Here is a 25,515-nt window from a genome sequence, read left to right on the forward strand (position 1 = left end):
CTAGGAGGCAGCCAGCTCAAGCAAAGCTGTCTCCGTCAGCATGGCCCATGAGATTCATCGCACTTAAGCCTTCACATCGCGACAAGATGACTACCCTTCGTGAAGGAAGCAGGGGTTTACGTCGTCTTTAATTTGACGTTCCCCTTGAGGAATTGATAAATTCTCATTCTCCATTGCTTGCTCCATGACAGCTTGATATTTATATTTGTGACCCTGAGAACTTTAAAATGCTCGTCAGGGCAGCAAAAAGGTTTCATTATCATGAATTATCGGCTGGTGCTTAAAGAAGCTCGTTTTTAGAATATGTAACGATTTCAAAGGAGCTTCAAAGTTTTCGAGAAAATAATATAGATACTTTTATTTAACAAATCTGTTATATCATCTGAAAGTTCAATCTGTCAACTTTATAATAAAAAGTTAACTAGTGTTATATCTTCTTGGATTTTATGTTGGTTTGTGTAATTATATTGTTATATTTCTAAAGTTATACTTGACCCCATGCTTTGACTGGAATTTTCCAATTTTGCTGCTTATTTGAAAAGTTTCTATTACTTGATACTTAAAAGTAGATACCCCCCTAATGTATATTAAAGTTTATTTTTATACCGTTATTTATATAGTGTAATAGAATATATAAGTACATATTTATTTTATGTAGTAGGGGAATGAGGGCGTGGATATATAGACAAATAATTTATTATTTTCTTTCCATAACGTTTTTCTGAGGAAAATAGAACTTTATTTTTCTTTAGAGAAAGAAAAAAAAAACATTATAAAAAGGATCATATTGCGTGTTATTTGTTTTGTCCATATTTATAGTTATAGACTGATGATGTTGAGGCAGTCATTTGACAAATTGTATGGTTTAGAAAAGAGGACATAGAGGAAAAAAATAATTCCAAAAGAAACTATACGTATTAAAAAATAGTTAAAAGATAATTGAGAGTATACATATAGAGTAGAAAAATAATCATGCAGCTGCGAAGACGCTTTTTTTTGCATTAAGCTTTGATAGCTTAAATCTTAAAAGAAATTTGCACCATATTAAAATTTATTTACATTTTTGTTTACTCTTCTGCATTAAGTGTTGCCATATCATTGTGTTTAATAGTTTTCTGTGAATGCCAAGGAAGAAAAAGAAGGCAAAATAAAGCATGAAATACAAAAACAAATAATAACAAATTGCAACCGCATCCCACTAATCACATATTGAATTCTGTCACTTTTTTCAAATAAAATATTACATACTTTATGACATGATTTCAATTTAATAATACATACATTTTTTGTTAGTTGTCATGCCAAATTAATCTATGTAACTATGGATGTATAATATTTCCATCTCGTATTGTTTGTATTTTTATGGAAAATTATAATTTAAAAACAAGAAAAGTATTTAAAGGACAAAAAAAAAGAAGAGAACAAATAACAAATGTATTTATTTAATCCGATGTACTCAACATACGTAAAAGGGTTTTCCAAAAAGATCTGACTAATATTGCAGCGAATACAATATCGGCATGAAGCCTCTTGAAACAGTTCTTCCTGTATAACTAACTTCAGGAACCTTATAAGAAGTTCTACTCGAAAAAAAACACAATTAATGTATTAAACCGGAGGTCCACACGCGCTTTTCATATCTTCTTCTACAACTTCATCATTCTACTTTAAGCATTCTACGCTACGTCAAGGCATTCTACGTAACTTTCATAATACAAATATATTGATTCTATTTTTTTAAAAGACGCATAGAATGCGAGAAAGCATAGAACGCGTGGTGTGGACCTCCAGCTTTAAAGTCACAAAGTTGATCGAGCTGTTGCATCCAAGTGTCATTCCATATTGTCGAATTTAGTCGAAACAGTATTGACAGCAAGTAGTAATTTCTTAGGTTTAAATCGTTCCATACTTGCCAATTGATCTTGTCATTAACTTTCGGTAGTTTTTGTTTAGAACCACAGTCAAATTCGTAGGTAGCTTCTCTCCAAATTCTCCATTGTTTTTAGTCACTTGAGTGCTTCTCCTTTCTCGTGTGAAATCCTAATGAAATTTATGATAATCTTCCGAAATTGGACTTATCTACCAAACGATCTTCAGCTTTAACTCCTGTACAAGGTGGATTTTCTATAAACGCTCTGATCTCATGGTCATAGTCATGGCTTGGTATCCAAATCTTTTACCATCCAAATTTGACTTCTTTTTCAACTCTCCGAACATTAAAATTGGAAAGTGAAATTCCTGAAATATCGTCAAGGAACGGTTAGACATTCGATAATCTTCATATGAGTTATCTTTGAAACGATTAGAGCTTAGTCCGTTAATAAATGGCGTTAACGATAGTCTTTAATTTTGAGCTCTTGTATATTCGGTTTTTCAACTCTCCGAACATTAAAATTGGATCTTATATATATAGAAACTTTGTGAAATTCCAGAAATATTGCCACGGAATGGTTTGATATTCGATAGTCTTCATGTTAGTAATCATCGAAACGCTTCGATCTTAGTCCGTTAATAAATGACTTTAACGATAGTCTTGAACTTTGAGCTCCGGGATATTATAATTTTGCATTTGAATTCAAAGCAATTGAAGTCTGTAAAAGTCTAATATTGTGGCAACTATGTGGAATCATCTTTCTCTTCTCAACCGCGAGAACGGCTTCAAAACGTTAAAAATTTGGCCTCTAAACACTTAGACATTGACTATTATAGTCCTCTGCATCTTCTAAATACTAAATATTGGTCTTCTGAAAATTAAATGATTTTACAGTTTAATTGGAACGTGCAAGAGCCAAATATTGTTCTTCTGAGACTCAAAAGATGTTGTACAAAACATTAACGTTTAGTCCCGGTTTAGTTGGAACTTGCACGAATGCTGGTTAAAGTTCCGAAGCCAAATCGTGTATTATTGCAACACGAAGTTCAGGGTAACTTCGTGAAATCGATAAACTCTATATGAAGTTCGATTATTTATAAATTGAGCCAAAATATGGGGAGTTATCTAAATTTCCGAGATTACTACGCCCTGTTCCCATTAAATATCGGACAGTAACAGAGAAGATGATGTATAGTTTTCACCTCATTGTTACAACTTATGCAGTAGTCATTTTACTGGAGACCCACTGGAGGCATGATTGCCAATAGCACAGTGTTCCATTATTACCGATAGCAGCGTTCTAATTTACTAAGCTAGACTTAGGGGCATCATACAGAGGCCAGGTTGACCTTGAGATTAAACAGGTGGTTTCACCTACAGTTAATAAGGAAAATAACAGTGAAAGCGTCGATTTCATTCTCCCCTCCCATCACACCCTTTCTGGAAAGCTCGTCAGCAGTACAGTTTCCCATACAATTACTGTGTGCAGGAATTCATATTAGTGTTATCCTAGAATGTCTCGCTATCTCATTAAGAGATATCCGGCATTCTTCGGTTAACCTAGATGTCGTTAATATACCCGCTAGGTTCTTGATCGCAGCTTTGCTGTCTGTATATACACGTATAGCCCCCGTTATTCGATAATACCTCAGTCAATTTACCGCTCGTTTTATAGCATATATCTCTGGCTGTGGAATTCTACAGTAGTTAGGTAGTCTGAAGAAAGATTTGATTTTAAATCTTTCAATGTAAAAGCCACCTCCCACCTTTTGGAACTATCCGTTACATCATTGGGTGAGTGGGTCTCAGATACTGAGTTCCTCTCGGGAATCAGAATGTAAAAGCGTTTATCGAAGTGTGGTTTCGTAACACAGTAGTCAACATTTAAATACAAGGATTCGAAATTGTCTGTAATTGGAGAGACCAAGAACTATATGTATTTAGTTTGATTGCAGAATTAAGGGCTAGTTGAATCGTCATCAGGTCGGCTGGTAACCAGTTCAATATAGTTAACAGAACCTTAGTAGGCGTCGTCTTTATTGCTTCTGTTATTAGGATGGCAATGTTCCTAAGGGTGCGTTAAATGGATGCGCAGTAAGAAGTATTTTCCTTTTGCTTCCCACCACACTATAACACCATAGAATAATATGGGCTTTAACACTGCCTTGAAGATACAGTTGATTTCTTTAGGGTTAACACCCCAACTAGCACATATATTCATGGTCTAGAGCATGAATATATATATATATATCTATATTTGCATTATTTTTCCAATTAGGATGTTCAAATTCCAGGATAGTTTACTATCAAGGATTACTCGAAATCTTATGCTAGAGCAGATCCATCATTAAAGCCACGATGATAAATGTCTTTAACCTCTAGATTAGTTGAAATCTAAACGATAACTGGTTCAGATTGCGTTTTAGCAAAATTTATATCTGATATAGTTTTAAGTTCTTTTGCAAGGTGTGGAATCAATCAATGAAATAATCTTCTATATGGGCAGCAAGCATTGATGAGTTAGTGAAGATTCTTAGTTAGTTAGTGACCTTGACGATCCTTAGGAGGATTAAATATATACATCAAATCCGATGAAATACACCTAGGCCTCTATCGGGCCTGTTGTGAGCTCCTTGGCCAGTGCCTTAGGTGGGAATCGGACCCACCAACTCCGGTCTACCAGACTAGAATACTAACCACTAGATTGAAGATTTAATGATATATAATTACCATGGCGAATTAGATGTCTGTATCACAAGTCAACAGCGATCTAATTGAAAAACCCTTTTAATACAAGTATAAGTGTGTATGTATTGGAAAAACCCAACCACATTGGCAGCTTGGGAAATAATAAACGGAAAAATTATATATATTTTTAAATTGTCTATATGTCTGTCCACTATCAAGTATAAATATGTAATAAACATTATACATATGTTTTAATTCTATAGAGAAAAAAAAAAGAAGGAGGAAATGATACACAATTTTAATGTGGATTGTTATTGACTGTATTTATTATAGTGTCAGGTTACAAATTGCTATGATGTCCAAGTATAAAAAGAATTATATACATAAGATCGTATGCATATCATATGTAAATATGAATGTATGCATGTTAAAGTATATAATATTTTATATTTATAATCATTATATTGTTTAAAATAAGGAATTAATTAAAAGTTAATATTACTGCGTTTGTTTAACGAGGTTAATTACTTTTTTTTTGTAATTTCAATAATACGAATAAAAATTGCGCTGACCTTAACGGTAAACATAATGGTAGAGTATAATATTTAAAATTTTAATTTATATATATTTTTATTAAATGACAAAGAATTTGTGCAATTAATTGTTTATCGGAAAAATTAATATTTAACGAGGGTCGGTATAGAAACCACATATGTAATTTAAGAACTATATTATCCATTTGCAAATAACAACGCTTTTAAAAGGGTTGTACTCGATTGCTACTACTCTATCAGTAGTCGATCGGCATCAATTATCTGGTTGACTTCTTTGGTAATATCAAACTAATCCCCCTGTAGTTCAAGATATATGCTGCTTGGCTATAAGAGACACCATGAAAACTATGTCAACTAATTCTCTGGAAACGTTGCTAGATATTCCACCCATTGAAACATAATTAGGATATAAGGCAGCGTTTACTGCCGAACGGCTCGGCGATCTGGTCAAAAACGGTTATAGCACACGTCATCAATGTATACTGAACACATTGGACGACAATCATTGGACATGACTTATTGCTTACTAGATGCAGAATATTACGGAAACTTTGAAACGCTGATCCCAGACAGAATGACTTGGCGAACATTACAGCAAATACTAACAGAAATCCGTTGCTACACGGATGGCTTTAAATTAAAGAAAAAACTGGGTGTGGAGTTCTATATTAAAGACCCAGAAACAGAAATATACCTCCGTTAACCTAATCATCACTTTAAAACGCTGATCCCAAATAGAATGACTTGGTCAAGGGGAACCTTAAAGAAAATAACAGCAGAAATCCATTGTAACATGGATGGCATTAAATAATTGAACAGTATATATTAAACACTTTGGAGGATTATACACAATCATTGAACGTGCCCAATCATCGCATACCAGACACAGAATATGACGGAAACTTTGAAACGCTAATCCCAGATAGAATAACTTGGTCAAGCGGAATATTAGAGCAAATACTAACAGAAATCTGTTGCTACACGGATGGCTTTAAATTAAAGAAAAAACTGGGTGTGGGGTTCTATATTAAAGACCCAGAAACAGAAATATACCTCCGTTAACCTATTCATCACTTGGTCAAGGGGAACCTTTAAGCAAATACCAGCTGAAATCCATTGTAACACGTATGGCTTTAAATAAAGGAACAAAGTGGTCCTGTAGTTCTATATTGAAGTGCCAGAAACATAACACCGTTAAGCTAATCATAACACAAGTTTCCAGGCAAAAGTACGAGTAATAACGACTGCTAGAAGGCAATTAGGACGATATCAGGTGTTGTAACGAAGAATATAGATATGTACCAGGTCACTTAGGAGTAGTTGAAAACGATAGGGCGAATAAACTTGCTTTAAAGAGAATGGAGTTCGAGGTAGTTAATCTAATGAACGCAAAACTCTTTGTACTAAAGCTGAATTAAAATTATGGGTGAGAGAATCCAATAAGTCCTCTTGGAATAACGGTAGGCAGAACTACAAAAATCCTATAGTTTCCACGACAATTGGATCTCCACTTCGGAACGACCCGATTCTTAATCGGCCAAAGATTTTCAACTCAGCAACAGCTGCATCAACCGGAAGTTTTTCCCCCAGAGAAGAACAGCCAGTTACAGAAAACCTGTTACAACAACAACAAAAATCCATGATGAGAGCAAGATGAGAAATCTCCTCAAAATGAGCAAGTCGGTGGTTAGTAGTCTGAGTGTACACACAGCAGTACGAGCTCATCTATACATAATTGGAAGTGTGAATTCAGACTCTCTCAGACAATTTCTGTGCCACTATGAGGCATTCGTCAAAATTATTTCCCAGTATCGTGGAATTGATGTTATGTGAGAAATTACATTCCTCACTAACACTGATTGAAAAATTCTTAGGAATTACGTACAAGAAACTGAGTTTCTGAACTTTGAAAAATTATAATTTACTGAACATTTTTGTTCATGAAAAGTAGCGCACAATGGGGCTGATAGTGGCCTAGATGTAACCTAGTCGGTCGGCATCATTGCAGCTCTACTAAGCTAATCTTCGTTGTCTCCAATATTGGGTTCAAATCTCGTACAAGTTAGAGGTGCCTGAGGGAAAGGCTGCGAATACCTTCAAATAATATCGCCAAACAAACTTTTGGCTTGAATTCACAAAAAGCTCGTTGTAGTGGAAAAAACAGATGATTACGGCGTAGACGAATTCAGAAGAAACCTTGACTTAAATACAAAACAACGCGATTGGCTAAACAACGATGAAGTGAAGATTGAAATCTTGAAAGCGAAGAAAAATACTATTGCTTTACAATCTGCTAAACTAGACGAAATCAAGAAGTATTCACCAGTATTTGATCTTGACTAAAAATATGATTGTACAGTAATTTGCTTAAGTAGAGGTTAAGAAGAATTCGGGAGCTCTTGATCACGTCTTAAAATATAAATTAAAAACGAACTGCTAAATTATGATGATTTCAAGAAAAACTCGTCTGAACTTCTGATCTCCGATATGATTTTCTACAGCAATGACAAAAATATTTCGGAAGCTATTAAACTAAGGCGAAATAGCCAGCTTCTGATCTCGATTAGGGATATTTTACAATTGATTAAGAATTCAGAAGCTCTTTATATAAATATTTTACAATTTAATAGACTACAAAATATCAAGTAAAGTTCCCGAGCCATTGACATTGACTAAACTATAAACAGAGAAGAATTCGGTAGCTTTTCGTAACTAAACAACTCTTAAACAAGAATAAGTCGAAAGTTTAACTTCAAACTTATACATAAAGATAGTTTTAACTAAAGAATTGTTCAGAAACTCTTGTTTTGGACTAAGAGTAATAAATGCGTAATGATCTGCATACGATTTTCATTAAAAGTTTGATTTTTTACCTAAAATGTTCATTGCCGATATGGATATAAAAAGGTCTTAATGTATTGCCTTAGAAGCGGATATTCATTCATTATGCGGACTATGGACGATAGTTTGTCGGATCTAGATAATAATTAGTAGGCACACGAACCGTCCATTTGTAACTATTATTGGATGATGATTGTTGAATTTAATCAATATTTGAAGAGTAAAATAAAATGAAAAGTATTAAAAACCTTGTTAAACAGGACACAATTGTCCTGTCTTAGGACTGTTATGGGCCTTTTACCAGACTTTTTTAATTTGCTCGGTGGAGGATGTTGAGAAATATAGGGAGACTAAGTAACAGGTTTCATGGATGTAACCCATGAAATATATGTGTTATCAGGGAACAAACCAGTTTTTCATAAGAGACTATGGCGAGTATTCAAAAATGTTTCATTATTTCTCAATTTCAATTCATGTATGTAATGATAGGAATAGAAATTATTCCCTCAGATCTTAGTCTTTTCTACAAAAATCTCTTGATAAATTAAATCACATTGGAACATAGCTTAAGACATATAAGACTAGTTATTCCACCTGGAGCTCATTTCTTCTAAACCAAACCTAACAAAAATTTAAGGCATATCGGTTCAGCAAACACCTCTTCGAAAAAAATATCGCATTCATAATTTGCTCTTCAAGTTCTCTTAGTCTTGTCCTAAATAATTATGTACCTATATCCATATCGTTGACATTAACATGCTTTAAAATGTCTAATATAGTACCCAACTGTCATAATTATACTCCAACCCCACTTTTAACCAAAAACGCAAAACAAAGAGCAAAATGTTTAATTGGTAGCAGTAGTTTTGTATTTGCATTATTTGTCCTTTATTTTTATTCAGGATCTTTATTTGGACAAACCTTAAAAAAAACTAAGCACTACATGTGAATTCAACCCCCCATTTCGCAGATGTTGTGTGTGGCAAAATAATTGTTATGACAACTACAACATATAGTACTCACACACACACATTAGCTAGTCGAAAACATGAGTCAGTTTTCTAGTGCATGGGATCTTATTAATTTATTTATAAAGTAACAATATTAAAACAAGGACTTTGACTTTATTAAAAGTATTTTCAGTTTATTATTAAAATATACACAAATACTTACATGTACAAACATGAATAGAAAAAGTTTAGTTTTTCGAAAAACCACTACAAACGTTTCACTGTTAAAAGTTAAAAACTTTTTTTGACTGCTGTTGATGGCATGTTAAAGTCTCATTAGAAGTGGTGGCTAGTTTTACGAAAATGAACTATAAACTCATGAATGTTCCTGACAGTTCATGGTACTGGCTTCACATTAGAAAAGTTCCTCAGAAAACGAATTTGAAATGGGAATACCATTATTAGTTACTAGTGAAATAACTAGTGACTGAGGAATAGTTACTGTATTTACCATATATACATACCTGCTTTGCCTAAATCGTATACCTTTTCCGAAGAAAGATATAGAAAATTTTAGATATTCTGCAAGTTGCTAAGGAAGACCTTTAGAGATTTGACTTAACTGTTAAAATTTTATCAATCGTGTTTGATTCCTTAGTCTCAGAAATATAGAAAAAATGTTATTTAAGCATTCTTTAAAAGTTTATTTACCCCGAATGATCGAGAACTTGGACTGCATGTAATTTAAAGTATATTCTCTCTACTTAGCTAATCCTAATAGTAGGCGTCTCTTAATTCAGACATCCATAAAGTCTAATATGACCGTATTAATGCTGTAAATTAAGGATTAACTGTAGCTAGTGTAAAGTTAGAAAATTCAATTAATAAAATGACCGGGTATTTACATACTAGCATGTCTCCTACATATACAAATATATTTATTTACATATACATACATAATACTTGATGAACATTGTTGTTACTTTGTTTTGTTTGAAAATGAAATTTGAATAACAAGTGTCTTTTAGCAAAAAATGTAGGGTTAACAATGTGGCCAGATGTTGGTAAAAATGCTTTTAAGACTATAGACTTGACTAAAGACTAGACTATCGACTAGACTTTAAACTAGACTATAAACTAGACTTTAAAGTAGACTTTAAACTAGACTATAAACTAGACTATAAATTAGACTATTAACTAGATTATAGACTAGACTATAGACTAGACTATAGATTAGACTATAGACTAGACTATAGACTAGACTATAGACTAGACTATAGACTAAACTATATATTAGACTATATACTAGACCACAGACTAGACTATAGACTAGACTATAGACTAGACTATAGACTAAACTATAGACTAGACTATAGACTAGACTATAGACTAGACTATAGACTAGACTATAGACTAGACTATAGACTAGACTATAGACTAGACTATAGACTAGACTATAGACTAGACTATAGACTAGACTATAGACTAGACTATAGACTAGACTATAGACTAGACTATAGACTAGACTATAGACAAGACTATAGACTAGACTAGACTATAGACTAGATTATAGACTAGATTATAGACTAGATTATAGACTAGATTATAGACTAGGCTATAGACTAGACTATAGACTAAACTATAGACTAGACTATAGGCTAGACTATAGTCGAGACTGTGATTTTATTGCCGTCTCTTTGATAATCTCGGCTTATTTTAAATAAATGTCGTACTTTCCGATATTCCCACAAAAACTGCTTTATATGGCAACACTCTCTTAGGATCGATAAGCCAGTTAGTAGTATGTGTTATTTGAAAAAAAAATAAACTTATTTTAAATTTCATTAATACCTGTCCAGTTGATGCCAAGAAATTGTTGAAATAAGTTGGAAATAACTTTTTGATATATTGTTTAAAATTAGCTTTACAAAACATTTCATTTTTAAGTGTTTGCATTTCTAAACAAAATGGAAATAAATATGAAAAATAATAATTTATAGACTAAGTTGAAAAAATGTAAGTAAAAAATCTGAAATAAAACCTTAAAAAAAAACTAGGTTACTTTGGATAATTAAAATTGACATATGCATATTAAAGTTGCGTGTCCATTAATATTTAAGCAGAGAAAGTGACAAATTTGTACGAGAAAATAAACTCGGTCAGTTTTTTAATGCTACAAGTTGATAAGAGAATGAATGAATAAATGAAAGTGTTTTAAAGAAGTGTAAATATTAAAACAGGTGTAAAATGTTGTAATGAATATGTACATATGTATGTATGTTTGTATTCTTCTTAAAAAGGATATTAAAGAAATTTTTTTAAGTGTTTACACAACTTGTTGAAAGAAGAACAGACTATTAAAAAATTTGGGTTATTTTCATTGCGCCTTTCTTAAGGAAACCAGTCTTTAATGGTCTGCAAGTTATTTGTTAAGCATGTTTTTACTGATATTATGAATATTTAATAAAAATGTGTTACATGTTTATTTTCTTTACATTTCCTCATCAAAAGGACTGGGAACTTCTTTATTAATACAAAATTATATTTAAAATATTAATTTTTTGTTTCATTTGCTTTCTCACGCACTACCGACAGAACGTAGTACATATGTGTGTATGTATGTTGGTTTCCTTTATACTATCAGTTTGTATATCTGGAAGGTGTTCTAGTTTTTCAAAATGTAAGCAAAAAGTACTTCCTTATTAATCTAAATAATTAATTGAATGTACTAATTAATTAACTAACTAACTAACTAACTAACTAACTAACTAACTAACTAACTAACTAACTAACTAACTAACTAACTAACTAACTAACTGCGGCCACGGTTGCCAGATCATACAACGTTGGCAGGTCATTCAATATATCAACAGTTCAGACGATTGTACGTTGTATTGTTGTTCGGCAAAAGTAGTTAGATCTCATTTTAAATGCATATGACCTTTAATCTAACAATAGTTCCACTATGGGGTACCAATGTAAACAATAGATTTCGTCATTGGGTTAATAGAACGGTATTTTATAATCTTAGGTACATGGACATAACGACACAGAAGGTTTACGGGAACACACAGACAGACAAGGTGACGGACATAGCCTAATTTCACATGAGGTTGAACTAGAGCACCATATAATCTGGTACTTTGGGTGGCCGGTTGACCGTAGGACTTAGCCGGGCTGGTCAGCTGATTGAGGTCTCTTTGAGATTAAACCCAAATTTGAGGGGAAGAATGTTGGTTAAGGGTGTGATATATCCTATGCCTTATACATAAATATGTCTGGAATCTCTCTCCAGTAATGTTGTCAAATCAACAGATATCACTGGGTGATGTTACAGAGCAACGTATGCTTTATTACTGAACCCATTGAGTACCTCTTACTCTTCGTGTAGTAGGGCCTGCATTTGCCTGTCATTCCGTAAATTGTTCTTTGTGGTTTGAGAATGGAACTGATATAGGTTGCTGAATGATCGGGAAAGTTTTCACTGCCCAACATGAGACTAATACTGATGTAGAAGACATCTTTAAGGAAGTTCTTGGTGCTGTTTCCTTTTCAACAGGATTGTTTCATTGTTGAGATTGTTTCATGCTACGCATAATGTTGGAGACCTGCCACTCCACTTGTCGGAGTAAATAAATGGGTTTTACTTGATATTGAAAATTTCTACAACCATTATCACAATATCACGACATTAAGAGCGATCCTGATATATTGGCTGGATATTTCGAACTATCAAGTACATCTGTACTGTTGCGGAAATAACGGGGCCATCCCTGTAGTATGGGATTTAAGTGGTTAGGGAATTCTCTGAAATAGGTCATTAATTGATATGGATTCCATTTTAAAAAATGCAATCTTTCATGGCATTAAACGGGAGGTCAACTTATGGTATATCGGAAGATTGTCATCTTTTGTTATTGTGGTCGCCCCTGCTATTGACTTTAGACCAGTGATTGCTTTCGCAACGGGTCTACATCAAAAGATTAGACAGTTCGAGTGACAATTCGAGTTCGAAGTGTTTGTAACTGGGCCGTTACAATCAATTACAAAGATTCCAATCTGTTTTCTTTATAGAAGTATTCAGGGGCGGATGGTAGATCATTCTTAAGTCAAGTATAAAAGATTACCATTTGATTTCTTTATAGAAGTATTCAGAGGCGGAAGGTAAACCATTTTCAAGTCTACCCAGTGGATAAAAAAGATCACCATAAGGCCGCAATGGCAGGTGCAGGTGTATGTAACATTAAATTCAAAGGAATACACCTAGACCTAGAGACTTACTAGTGTCTCTGGTGTAAATCGTACTTACAACACTAATCCATCGGTACAAATCGTTCTATATGTAATCGCTTGTCTGTTGAATGACCTTTAACCTTTTCGTATGACCTTTAGAAGATTTTAGAAAAATATTATTTTTTTATAAAGAATTTTAATGAATATTTTAAATATAAAGACCAAAAGATATTTATTTACAAAACTAATGAATTTTTAAAATTTAATTTACAAAAAAAATTTAAAGGTCTACATATTAATAATCGTAAAAAAACACGTACACAAACATTTAAAGTTCAAACTCCATTTAAAATTTATTACAATTTCAACGTAACAACAGTTATTCTGAGAAAAAATAAACTCGTGACCTTTAGCTTTTGAAGGAACAAGAACTTTAATAACAAATTTAAAGCAATTATCATAATGATGAAATTTAATCATATTTATGAACAAAAAAACATTCACTCATTCATTCACTTACCTATACATCTATCCATTCATCCATCAGATGGATGATGTATCTACTAAGATACACGAACTTTTTTACCGTTATCATGCAGTGATAGACAATCTTTTAATATTTAATATTTTTATGTCTCGTTTTAGAAATCAACGATTATGCTGTATTGGTTGGCATTGATCCAGTTAAAGAAACACATTTGCTGTATTTGGCTAAAGAAGGTTTGATGCAGGCCCTGCCCGATGATTGGAAAATATGGTAAGTTTTTATGCAAGGACATGTAAATCATAATAATAAAAAAAAACAATAAAAACAAAACTAAAAAGTATCTTTTGTATAGTTAGAGATATTTATATGAGTTTTTTGTTGTCTCTCTCTCTCTCTCCCTCTTTGTTTGTTCTAGTTATTCAGAGGAAAAAGGTGGTCATTATTATTATAATCTAAAAACAAAAACCTCACAATGGGAACATCCACTCGACGATGTTTATCGTAATTTAGTAGAACAAGCAAGACAAAAGCATCAAAATGCTGCTGCTTTACAATCACACAACAATACGACGAATGTCATCATTAACGCTCTTACTAATACCACCAATTCAACGACGACCTCAATAGCTCCTACAACAACTACAAATGTGGTGGATAATTCAGATGATGCCTCACAATTAGATTCGGGTATACGTAGTCTACAGGGCACCGATGAATGTGATAATACTACCAACACTTTTGAAATGTCTTCACCCAGTACAACGCAAATGACTCAGGGAGCTATACCGAAACAGAGTAACAACAGTATGGGAGGGGCTAATGGTAGCAGCGGCTGTGGTAGTTTAACTACCAACAATTCTTCTTCTTCCTCTTGCACTCCAAGTGGTTTTAGTGGTGGTGTTAGTCGTTTCTTAGAATCGAGAACGAAAAATTTCGGTTCCACCTTTATGCCGGTTAAGAATACACGCTTTGAAGTGGCCAAAACAAATCCACAATTAGGTTTCAATATGCGTTTGTCGAATGATAATATTTTGCAAAAGTTCCCATTGGCCAATAAGCCAGAAACCGATGCCTTAAGTCTCAATGAAAAGAAAGGTTTTACACTGTCGGGCACAGGAGCCATGTTTTTAAAATCACGCCGTCAAATGGAAGTGGGTTTAAATCAGGCTTCTGCCATTATCACCAATCCGCACAATATCGTCAGTAATAGTTCCAATGTTATAGTGGAGGGCATTGCTGGTACACCTCCGGGGGTTAAGGGTATATTACGTGATTCCAGTTTGACTGACATGCGTAGACGCATGGAAAAGGAGAATCATGAAGAGACAGGCGATGATAAAAAGCGTGTACATTTTAATCTAGAAGATTGCTCTAAAATGCGTCATTCGCCCGAAGAGGATCCTAGTAGTTCTAGAAAATTGACTCAAAGTCCTGAAGTATCGGCTAATTCAGATGATGATGCTGAAGATGATGATCCTTGGGATGATGACGATGAAGATGATGGCGAGGAGCTAAATGATTGTGTGGGTATTGGCAGTTTGCCTTTAGATGGTGTGGCCTATCAACGTAGCCTCAATCCGTTCTTTATCAACGATGAAAAACATTTGAAAGAGGTTAAGATAATTCCCGTTTCTAAGACTCAAACCATTCAAATGTTAAAAGCTCAAAGCTTTTCTATGGATTTGCCTGAACGTGAAAAAGCCAAAATCACCGATTTGACTAGATCACAAAGTGTTGAACATGCTCAAATCGCCAATAACTCGGCCGTGCAATATTTGGACAAACTGAAAGAGTCAACCACAGTTAAACCGCTTTACGAGGATACCGATTCCGATTCTAAAGGCAGTTCCGTTAGAAGTTTTATAATCAACAAATCCGAACAAGATTCTTTGCAATCGGCCGGTCCATCCAACAATCCTTTCGATCTAGATGAACTGGATCGTAAACACAGTCGTGAGGTAGAGCAGTTGGAGAAGAAATTGCAGTCGGTAACTAGTGAAAAATCTGCTGCAAGATCCTTAAAAGTTGCTTCCAAAATAGTGAATTTCCTAAAGAAAGACACGGAGAAAGTTGCGGAAAAATCTAAAGATGAGGAAACGGACAAGACTGCCGAGAATATGCAGGAAAATTTGGAGAAAGAAAAACAACTATGGCTGAAAGAAGAACGTGAACGATTGGAGGAACAATTGCAAAAAGAAATCGATTTGATAAAGAAAGAACATGAGCAGAAACTAAAGAGTATACGTCATGAATATGACTTGCGTCTGACCTCGCATCGCCACCAAATGGAAGAAGCTATCGAACTGCAATTTGAGGAAATACGACATCAATTGGAAGAAGAATTGGATACTAAACGCAAGGCAGTGGTAGATGAACATAAGACGCAAATGTGTACCCTACAAAAGAATCATGCCGAGATATTGGAGGACTTGGAAAGAGATCTCAAGAGTGAGGAAGAGATATTGAAAAAGGAACATGCCTTAAAACTAAGCGAAATGAAAGATAAACTAAATCATGAACTAGAGCTGGAGAGACAAAGAATGCGAGACAATGGCGAAGATAGACTGTATGAGAAAGTGCGCTGTGAAAAACGTCTTCTTGAAGATAAATATAGATGCCTCAAGGAGAAGTATATAAGACTAAAGACCGATGTTAAACTATCGTTGGAAAGAAGAAATCGTAGGCGTGAAGCGCAAGCCCTGCAGCAACAAAGTTTACACACTTGTACCACGGGTTCGGAGACAGAACGATCCATATCGAATAAGCCTTCTATAGGTAATAGCGATAATCGTTCTCTTTCATATTCTACATCCTGTCAAAATAGTGTTGGTGTTTCTACCAATACCACGGGCAAGAATGGCAAACCTCCATTGCCACCCAAAACACATCTACATCCTCCCGCTAAAGGTGAATTACATCAGCAGCATCATAGCGAGCGTAGTACTGAAAAGGGTCCTGCTGTGGCAACGCGTAAGCCGGGTATAGCCTCTAAATATATCAAACACTTGCAGGCCCAGGATGATACTACTTCAATGAGTCAATCGGATACTACTATTTCCAACAACTATTCCAAGGGACGTTATTTGCCGGCTCCTCAACCTATATTAAGTGATAATGGCAATTCGGATTCCGAAGCTTTCCAAAGTAATCAAGAGAATAATAATAATTCTCGCGGTGGAAGTGGTGTACAACGTAAGAAACAATTCTCACGTCAAAAATCCGCTTCTACTTCGCGTCTCAATAATTCGGAAAACTTTAAGTCCGAACGTCCTTGTACACCAGTCGAAAATCTACGACATCAATTACAAAAGCTGGAAGATTTAGAAGATCAATTTCCCGAAAATACTCTGGATGCTACCTATCATTTGCGTTATCCATTTTCGGATATATCCAATGCCGATTATGCTGCTGCTGGGGCAGCCAGTTCGGAATTGGAATTCTTTAAGCATCGCATACATCTAGAGCGTGATTCGGTGCGTAGAGCCAAAGAATCTTTGCGCACACAAAGAACCAATTTCCGGGCCAGACAACGAGAGATCAAACAACGTCACAAGGCCATGGTTAGTCGCCATAGTTTGGATCAATTGATACAGGAGGAAAAAGAGCTTACCGAAATGGAGGTGAACTTGCATCGTACCAGAGCTTTATTGGGTGAGAAGGTCATACGTTTACGACACTTGGAACAGAGTCTTTTGCGTATTTATGAAAAAGAAAAACCTACCATGGATCTATTGGGTGTGGAACAGAAAGAAGATGCCACGCTCAGTGATTTATCCTCACATTCTAGCTCAGGTTTTAGCAGCACTGATTTTGCCAGTGGCGATACACAGAATCTTAATAAACGTAAAGATCTATATCAATTAGAATCGAATGATTGCATTAAGAATTTGGAAATTTTGAATGCCGAAATACGAGAGATTTTAGATTTGTTGGGTAAAACGGGACAACATGGAGGTAAGTGTTTCGTTTGATTTGTTGTTGGTGATAAGGTATTAATATTTCTTTTATAAAAAGCTTTAACCGCTCCCATGATCTCGCCTTCTGAATTGAATTGGTCGCATATGTTAACTACTGGAACGGTAGCAACCAATAATCCCTCATCAGGTAACAACCATATTAATCTACAACAACAACTTAATGCCGCTAGCAATGTTCCTTCCACACTACATACAGCTCATTCTATTCCAACTTTAGCAGATCGTTTGGAAACCTATAGACAACTAGCCTCGGGACGCATGCAGAATTCTATTATAGCAGCCAATACCATAGTCTCACAAAATCCTCGAGCCGTTAGCTATACCACTAGTCTGGTGGAACGTACCAGAGATTTACGCAATTGGTTGAGGCAGGCTAAAAATGAACATGAACTCTTGAGCAGCATGACCTTGGGTTTGACGGGTGTACATCCCACTAATCAATTGACTGCTACTGCAGCTTTGGGTGCTAGTGGCAGCGGTGCCGGCGGTGGGGGAGGATCACAAACGAATCTATAATTAGAAGATAAGGATACAAATATGCCCGGTATGGTATTCTGTTGTTGGCGTAAACAGGCTACATTGGCCTAAACTTAAATGTTTTCCACACACACATAAAAAGTAAGGTTAGAAATGAATGGTTGTTTTATTAAAATATTTTATAGCAAATGAGTAAGAATGTGTTAATGGTGCCAAAGTTAATAGAGAGAATTAATAAGAGTTGTTGCTAAACAAAATGAAAAGAGTTTTAAAGAAAAGAAAAAAAGATTTTTAATAAATTTATTAAAAAAATATTAAGCTAAATAAATGTTAAAGAAATAACACAACTTAAGAAAACTTTATATTAAATTATACTATAATTATAAAAGATTTATTATAGGAAATATTAAAAAAAAGAAAACTTGCTATAATTTCTCTCTCTCCCTCTCTCTCTAACCCTGCTAACATTATGTTATTTTGACAGCAAACAAAATTTTCTTTAAATTTTATTAAAGAAAACTTAACTGTTTGATTAACTTATTAAAAGACTTTAAAATCCCTCCCCCTGTTTTATTATTTTTGAAAAAAAGGAAATAACATTTGCTATAATAATATTTTCTATATATTTACAAATAATTTTAAAGCATATTCTTAGGCAGGCAAATTGTTTTAGCAATAATTGCCTACTTTAAGGTGTTGACTTTAATTAAAAACAATTTTGAAAACTTCTTTTTTAATTTCCCTTAAAAAAGTTTTGTGGTTTCTTAAAAACAAAAAAATGGAAATAATTACTGGTATACGTTAGACTGATTGCACATTTTATAAGGCATTAAATTGTGTTTATTAATTTTTAAAATCCCCTAATTGTTTTTTCCATAAATTAAGAACTAATTAAAATTTTCTTAATTAAAATTATTGTTAAAGTAAATTTTTAAAACTAAAATTAGTAAAATAATAATTATATTAAAAACTATGGCCAATTTTAGGTTAAATACTTTATATCATATAGAAAAATGTATAACAACTTGAGTGTAAACCAAAAGTGACACTTTCTTTGTCAAATAGCTCTACATCACGACTATTCTAGGAATGCCGGACATTCTTAAATAGGATGGCGAGACATTCAAACATAGTACTCGTATTCGTACGATGACACAGGGACTCTACTCTAAATTGTATTGCTGATGAGCTCGCGAAGTCGGGTACGCAATTGCCCGACTCGGACATAGACCATTTCTGCGGTACTCCGATAGGAGTATGCAAAAGACTTATATATAACATGTTTAATGGATTCTCTCAAGAAAGATAGGAAAATGAGCCTACTTTTACTCAAACAAAGAAAATATGACCAAAGCTTGATAAAGAGCGCACGGACCATCTTCTACCATACAGCCGTACCCAACTCAGCAAAACTGGACACTGTAAATTTTTTAACCACGCAATGCGACTTGGATTACCTTATAATGACTACTGCATAAGCTGTCAAGACAAGGAAGTGGAGAGGAATCAATAGAACATCTTCTTTGCCACTGTCCGGCACTGGAAAACATCCGACTTTGGTATCTAGGACATCGATTTCTGGAGGAATCCTCAGAGTTATTAGGAACTAAAATAGATAACCTTAACGCCTTTATCAGACATTGCGATTGGTTTGACGACACAAACTCAAATAGCACTGATCAGTAGCTTTTTCGAGTTCGAGACTCTTTTCCGTTTAAGTACTTAATCTCTCTCTCTCTCTGACTATCTTATCTCAGTCTTTCAGTGTCCTCTAGTACACTTAATTTCTCTTTCTTACCATAACTTTCTACTCCTCTTCTTTAATATATTTACAGGTATCACATAGGGACCAAAAGGACCCCCGCTGCATTAACTATTTCACGTATACGGAACACCGGGGTCCCTAGATTTTTTTAAATTTTTCTCGATTTGGAACTTTATTTTGAGTTCACAACTACAGTAAATGGGTTTTTCCAAAGAAAAATATGTTGTTTTTATAATTTGATGTCACTACATGCTAAAGAGGATAATATCCTGTGATATCCTTTGAAAACACTTCAAAATAAAATGTTTAGTGAAGTCATATCCATAAAAAGTCCAGTGCTTTAGTTTTGTGCGTAAAAGGGTTAAAGAGCCCGTTACAAATGATTCTGTTGGATATATTTCAAAGATTTATCTCAGAGAGAATTTGAGTAACAAAGTACTGCTCTCTATTCCCTTTAAATGTCCTATCATCTTCGTCTACCTAATGATAGCTTCTGTGATGGGTTCTATTTCCAACTGAGGCACTGGTTGTGGAGAGCACAACAGGCCCGATAGAAGCCTAGGTGTATTTCTTTGGATTTCATATATATACATTGTCCTTTCAAACTAACTAACTAATTAGTTGTCTGGAAAGCGTACCTGCCTCACGGTAATTATAGTAACAATCTTAACTGATCTCTACAAAAGCTGGCGTCACAAAGAGGATTGAAATTCTTCATATAGCTCAATTGGAAGGAACAGATCTCACTTTTTTAGAGACCACAGATTACAGAAGTCTTTACAGAGTATTTCGGTTTTCATGGATACTGTTGGATATTTAAAAGATTTATCCTAGATATGTAGTTCATTCATATCTAAGAGAATAATTCTCATTAAATGTCGTATAGTTGCAGATCAGACACCGTTTCATCTTCCTCATTCTTATGACCGCTTCTACAGTCGTCATAATATTAAAGACCCCTAGCCCAGTATTCATAAAGATATTATTTGCTTATTTTAGGTTTATTACGCACATTTTTCATATAAAAACTCCCACAATAAACCATCAATAACTTTATTAATCATTTATGAATATGGGGACTAGTCTTCATTAAAGTGTAGCTATGTCACAGTAGTTACAATTACAATCTTTACTGATATCTACGAAAGGTTGCGCCTATTATAGAGAGGGTTGGAATTAAATCTTAACTTATCACTACATAGGTCAAAAAGACTGGGATTCTGCATATAGTTCAATTAAAATGAGTAATTTCTAATTTATAAGAGTGACACCATTCGGATAACTTAGTGAGTCTGTACAGAGTAATTCAGGTTACATTGATTCTATTGGATATATTTTAAAGATTTATCGCATATATGTAAATCTTTCACAGTTGAGAGAAAAGAAATACCAAAGTGATGCTCTCAATTATCTTTAAATGTCTAGTAGTAACAGAGCGGACAATGTCTAATCTTCCTCTTCCCTATGACCGCTTTATTATATTAATGAAATAATATTCTATTTAACGAATCTCTACAAAAGCTTCTGCCCATCATAAAAAGGGTTGGGATACTTCATAAAGTTTAATTGGAATAAGCAATTTATAATACCAGGGGATACTAGTAAAGCCTTTCTGTGATGATCTCTTCCCCCATTTTCCCCTTCTTTAAAAGTCTTAGTCTTAAATTTTACATCTTTGCATTCCGATCCAGAATCTATTATGGGATGGGATCTCATCAAACAAGTTTATGATTAATCGCCAGGTTCCTTTTGCCTAAACATATTACATTTCTTTATCAAATTTCCATTCCTGTCTAATGTTATTATTCGATAGCTGTAATGGCATTCAAAAACTTTGGAGATTGGGACATTAAGGCATATGATTCGCTTAATAACGTCGCAAGTTCAGGAACATGTCTACCGCCACAAGACTCCGTTGTTTTCCTTACTTTGTCAAACTTCTTGTTAGGGCTGAAGTAATAGATAATGGATTACTTCGGCCCTAACAAGTCCATTAAAGATTTATGTAAATTACGTGAGAATACAGTGTGTTATCAACTGGCACTAGGACTGATGGTCAGCAGAGTACAGATGCGAACATTATCTTGTATCGGTTATTGAAGAGTATCCTTCGGCCTTCGGACACAGATTAATTACTTTATTCCGATAGACCTAAAAGCAGGTGATAGCGTAAAGCACTTCAATGTCTTCTTCAGATGATTTTTTGATGCACTAATTATTTTGACCGTCTCAAAATATGTTAAACTCAATCCCTGATGAAATAAGAAGATAGTGTTGCGGTTTAAAAAATAATCTTCCAGTTAATAGCTATGCTCTTGTCCTTAATCTCATATCTGCTACTTATTACTTATGATTGGTTTACGTGGTAGTTCACTAAGCCCAAACTGTCAAGTAGAATCGAAGAGACTCCGTTTTGACTGGACCACTCCACTCGTCAGATGTAGCTGTGAGAAATCTGAGGATATCATTAAGCGTTTTCTCTTTAGGACCGCAGCTGAGCATTCACAGAGGAGATGAAAGTCCGTTTCTTCCTTTTTCCTGTTTTAGCAAGGAAGCCCAAGCCGACTTGCATGTCTGCCTATTACCCAGTGTCCTGTTATTACTGCTATCAGCCTCGATATGTCCCACCTACTTCGGTTCATTAGGAGTCTTGTGCGTTTCTCATTGAAGGAGCGTCACAATAACTTTGCCCCTTTACATGTGTCTAGATTATTTTACCGGTTTTCTGCCTTTTGAAGAAAGAGTTTGAGAATATTACTCTTGAAGACACTTACCGGAGTTGCTAATAAAACGGCGTTGGAAATGTCAAGAGCTTGTTCTGACCAATAGACAAGTGGTAGTATAAGAGTTAAGTGAATGAAGTGCCGCTTGACTATCGACAAAAATTCCTATGTTCCCGCAAATATTGAAGTCATATAATACCCTACAGGCTGACATTTTCGCAAGTATTTCAGCCTGAAAGACACTACAGTTGTTGGGAAGACGGTGGAATATACTTACCCTAACACCACTCGCTCTTGGAAAGAACACTGACTTTGAAGACTCTATCAAAGTCCGTATGTGGGGTAATATAGTCAGACGATTGGTTAAAGATTGTAGGTAACAAGCTTAAAATCTTAGCGTGTTCCTATGTTCTTGATCTCCAACTTCCGGATGAGTTAAGCCTTACTTTGCTGCAAGCAGATATGACCATTATATGTAGATCCATAGGTAGGATGTATAATATAGTGTTCAGAGCTTTTGAAGGAGAAGTTCTTAGAGCACCTGTAATCCCAATGCATGCTGATCTCTGAACTTCAACACACATCTTCTTAGTTAAAGTCCACTATACAGAAGATCCGTATATAAGAATAGAAAGTACTAGATGTGGACATCCATTTAATTATATTGGAACTAAGTCCCCATTTCATTCCAAACATCTTAAGACAAGTATATTAGGCGACCGTTACCTTCCTGAATCTTTGTTGGATGTTAAGCTTACATGATAATTTGGGGCCTAGAATAATTCCTTGATATTTGGAATTGTTTGATAAGATAATTTCGCGGTTTTTTTAACGGAGTCAAGTTGAAGCTTTTAATCTTGGTTTTTGTAGTGAATAGTACCAGTTCTGTCTTATTTGGATTTACTTCTACACCACTGTCTGTGGCCCAGTTACTGGGTAGCACAAAAACACTAGACATAATATCACTAATTATTCCTGATACCAGTATCACAACATAGTCCGCACAAGCAACAATCTTCATACCTCTTTTATTTGTGTTCCATAAGAATCGAGTTAACAACGATGAGCCAGAGTAGTGGAGAGTTTAGTGTGATGTCCCTCCTTCTCTCATAGTATTCAATTCGAGGGATCTTTTAATAACTCTGTCTCTGTAGATCGTCTCTTAAGGTAGGCATGTTGACAGGTTGAGAGACGTGGTGAGCTCTCTAGTCATTGCCTAATATGTGAGTCGTTGAGTCTTTTCCAGCGTTTTGAGCTGAAGAGATGAAAGACAAATTGGACGAAAGTCTTTTGCATTCTCTGCCTCTGTGATAAGCTCTCTAGTCGTTGTCTAATATGTGAGTAGATGAGTCTTTCCAGCGTTTTGAGCTGAAAAGATTGAAGACAAATTGGATGAAAGTCTTTCGCATTGTGTGGCTCTGTGATAAGCTCTCTAGTCGTTGTCTAATATGTGAATTGATGAGTTTTTCCAGCGTTTTGAGCTGGCTCCTTTTACCAGCTTTGGGAAAAAAATACGACTTTAATCTTTCTCCAGTTTAGCGGAACATGACTGAGAGGGAGACTGAGCGTATATATTCACGAATCTGAATTCATTCGAACTGCTGGAGATGTGAAAATTAGTTTTCTGTTGTAAAATTTTGTTTATGATGTAAAGTATTTAACAAAATATTACTTTAAACAAACTGTGTTTAATAAAAATTAGTAAATATGGGGCCTAGAATATAAAGCATTCTATAAAAATCTTATTAAGTTTAAGTATACTTAAATATATCATAAACTAAGTCATAGATCAGGTCTGTTAAACACTCTAGAATCTAGTCATATTTAAGAGTAAGACATGTTTTTTTTAGTTCCACTAAATTATCAAAATTAAGGACCTACTTAAGGACCTAGATCTCAAAAACCTAAACCTAGACTGTTTAATTTATCATTTCATAAACTTTAACTTAGACAAAAAAAAACCCTAAAAGCTTAAAATTTAAACTTAAATAATAAAAATAAAACAAATTTATAATTTGTTAAATAAAAAATATTAAACAAATAGCAATAAATAGATATTATTAGCTACTGAAATAAAAAATAAAATATATCAACAAATTACATTACAATTTATAGCCTACTTTTAGGCTAGACACATAAATACAATACTTTACTCTACATTTAGGATAAATTGTATTGTAATTTGTTTGAAAAAATACAAAAAATATTTATTTATGTTGTATGTATTGTGATAAATTAATTTTTAAATATATTTATATATTTGTAGTTAATTATTATAAAATAGATTGTTGTTTAATAAAAATTTATTTCTTATTTAATTATTTAACAAAAATAAAAAACATTTCACCGTCCTCGCTGGATATAATTCTAATTATAATTTGAAGCTTTATTTTTGTGTTAAAAGAAAATTATATTTAAATTTATATAAATTACTTTAAAAAAAAGAATTATCTTTAAATTTAAGCTTTGAGTCTAGTCTAGTCTAGTAACTGAATTATTAAAAAAAAACTTAAAAACTAATTATATGCTTTACACACATGTTTAAAACTGTGCATTAATTTAAACAAAAAAACAAAAACTTTTAATTTTGTTAATTTTAAGAAAACTTTAAAAAATATCTTAAAAAAAAACAATATGTTTATAAACTATAGCAACTTATAGTTAAACCAGGTTTAAAGCAAATATCTAAAAAAGAAGAAGAAACAATTTTAGGTTAGAGATTTTAGTAATAAATTTAAAAAAAAAACTACAAACCAAAATTTGATTAAATTTGATGAAAAATTTCTAAAAAAGGAAACAAAATTATAAATTAATTACAAGTTAAGCGATTAACTAGAGTTTAAAATGAGTTGTTGCTTACATTAGCAAGTTAAGTAATTAACTAAAGTTTAAGCCAACATAATGTTAACTTAACAAATTAAATGTTTAACTTATGTTTGTTTAGAGG

General features: G+C 33.9%; 1 protein-coding gene across 4 annotated transcripts in view; it reads left to right on the top strand.

Annotated features, from left to right (window-relative positions):
* The window catches only part of LOC111685930 (kinesin-related protein 4), a 36,124-nt gene extending 11,363 nt beyond the window's left edge, over nucleotides 1–24,761 (top strand). Inside the window, exons 3-6 of one of the 4 annotated variants that reach the window (XM_046947462.1) lie at nucleotides 13,785–13,896; nucleotides 14,042–17,580; nucleotides 17,641–17,730; nucleotides 17,800–24,761. In XM_046947462.1, coding sequence (XP_046803418.1) covers nucleotides 13,785–13,896; nucleotides 14,042–17,580; nucleotides 17,641–17,730; nucleotides 17,800–18,119 — 4,061 coding nt within the window. In that variant the 3' untranslated portion in view covers nucleotides 18,120–24,761. Of the gene's footprint in view, nucleotides 1–13,784; nucleotides 13,897–14,041; nucleotides 17,581–17,640 lie in introns of all 4 variants that reach the window. The other 3 variants (XM_046947463.1, XM_046947464.1, XM_046947461.1) reach the window with 3 other exon arrangements.
* The last annotated feature ends 754 nt before the right edge of the window (nucleotides 24,762–25,515 follow it).

The sequence above is a fragment of the Lucilia cuprina genome, chromosome 3 (genome assembly GCF_022045245.1).
Source record: "Lucilia cuprina isolate Lc7/37 chromosome 3, ASM2204524v1, whole genome shotgun sequence".
In the NCBI taxonomy this organism is placed as follows: Eukaryota; Metazoa; Arthropoda; class Insecta; order Diptera; family Calliphoridae; genus Lucilia; species Lucilia cuprina.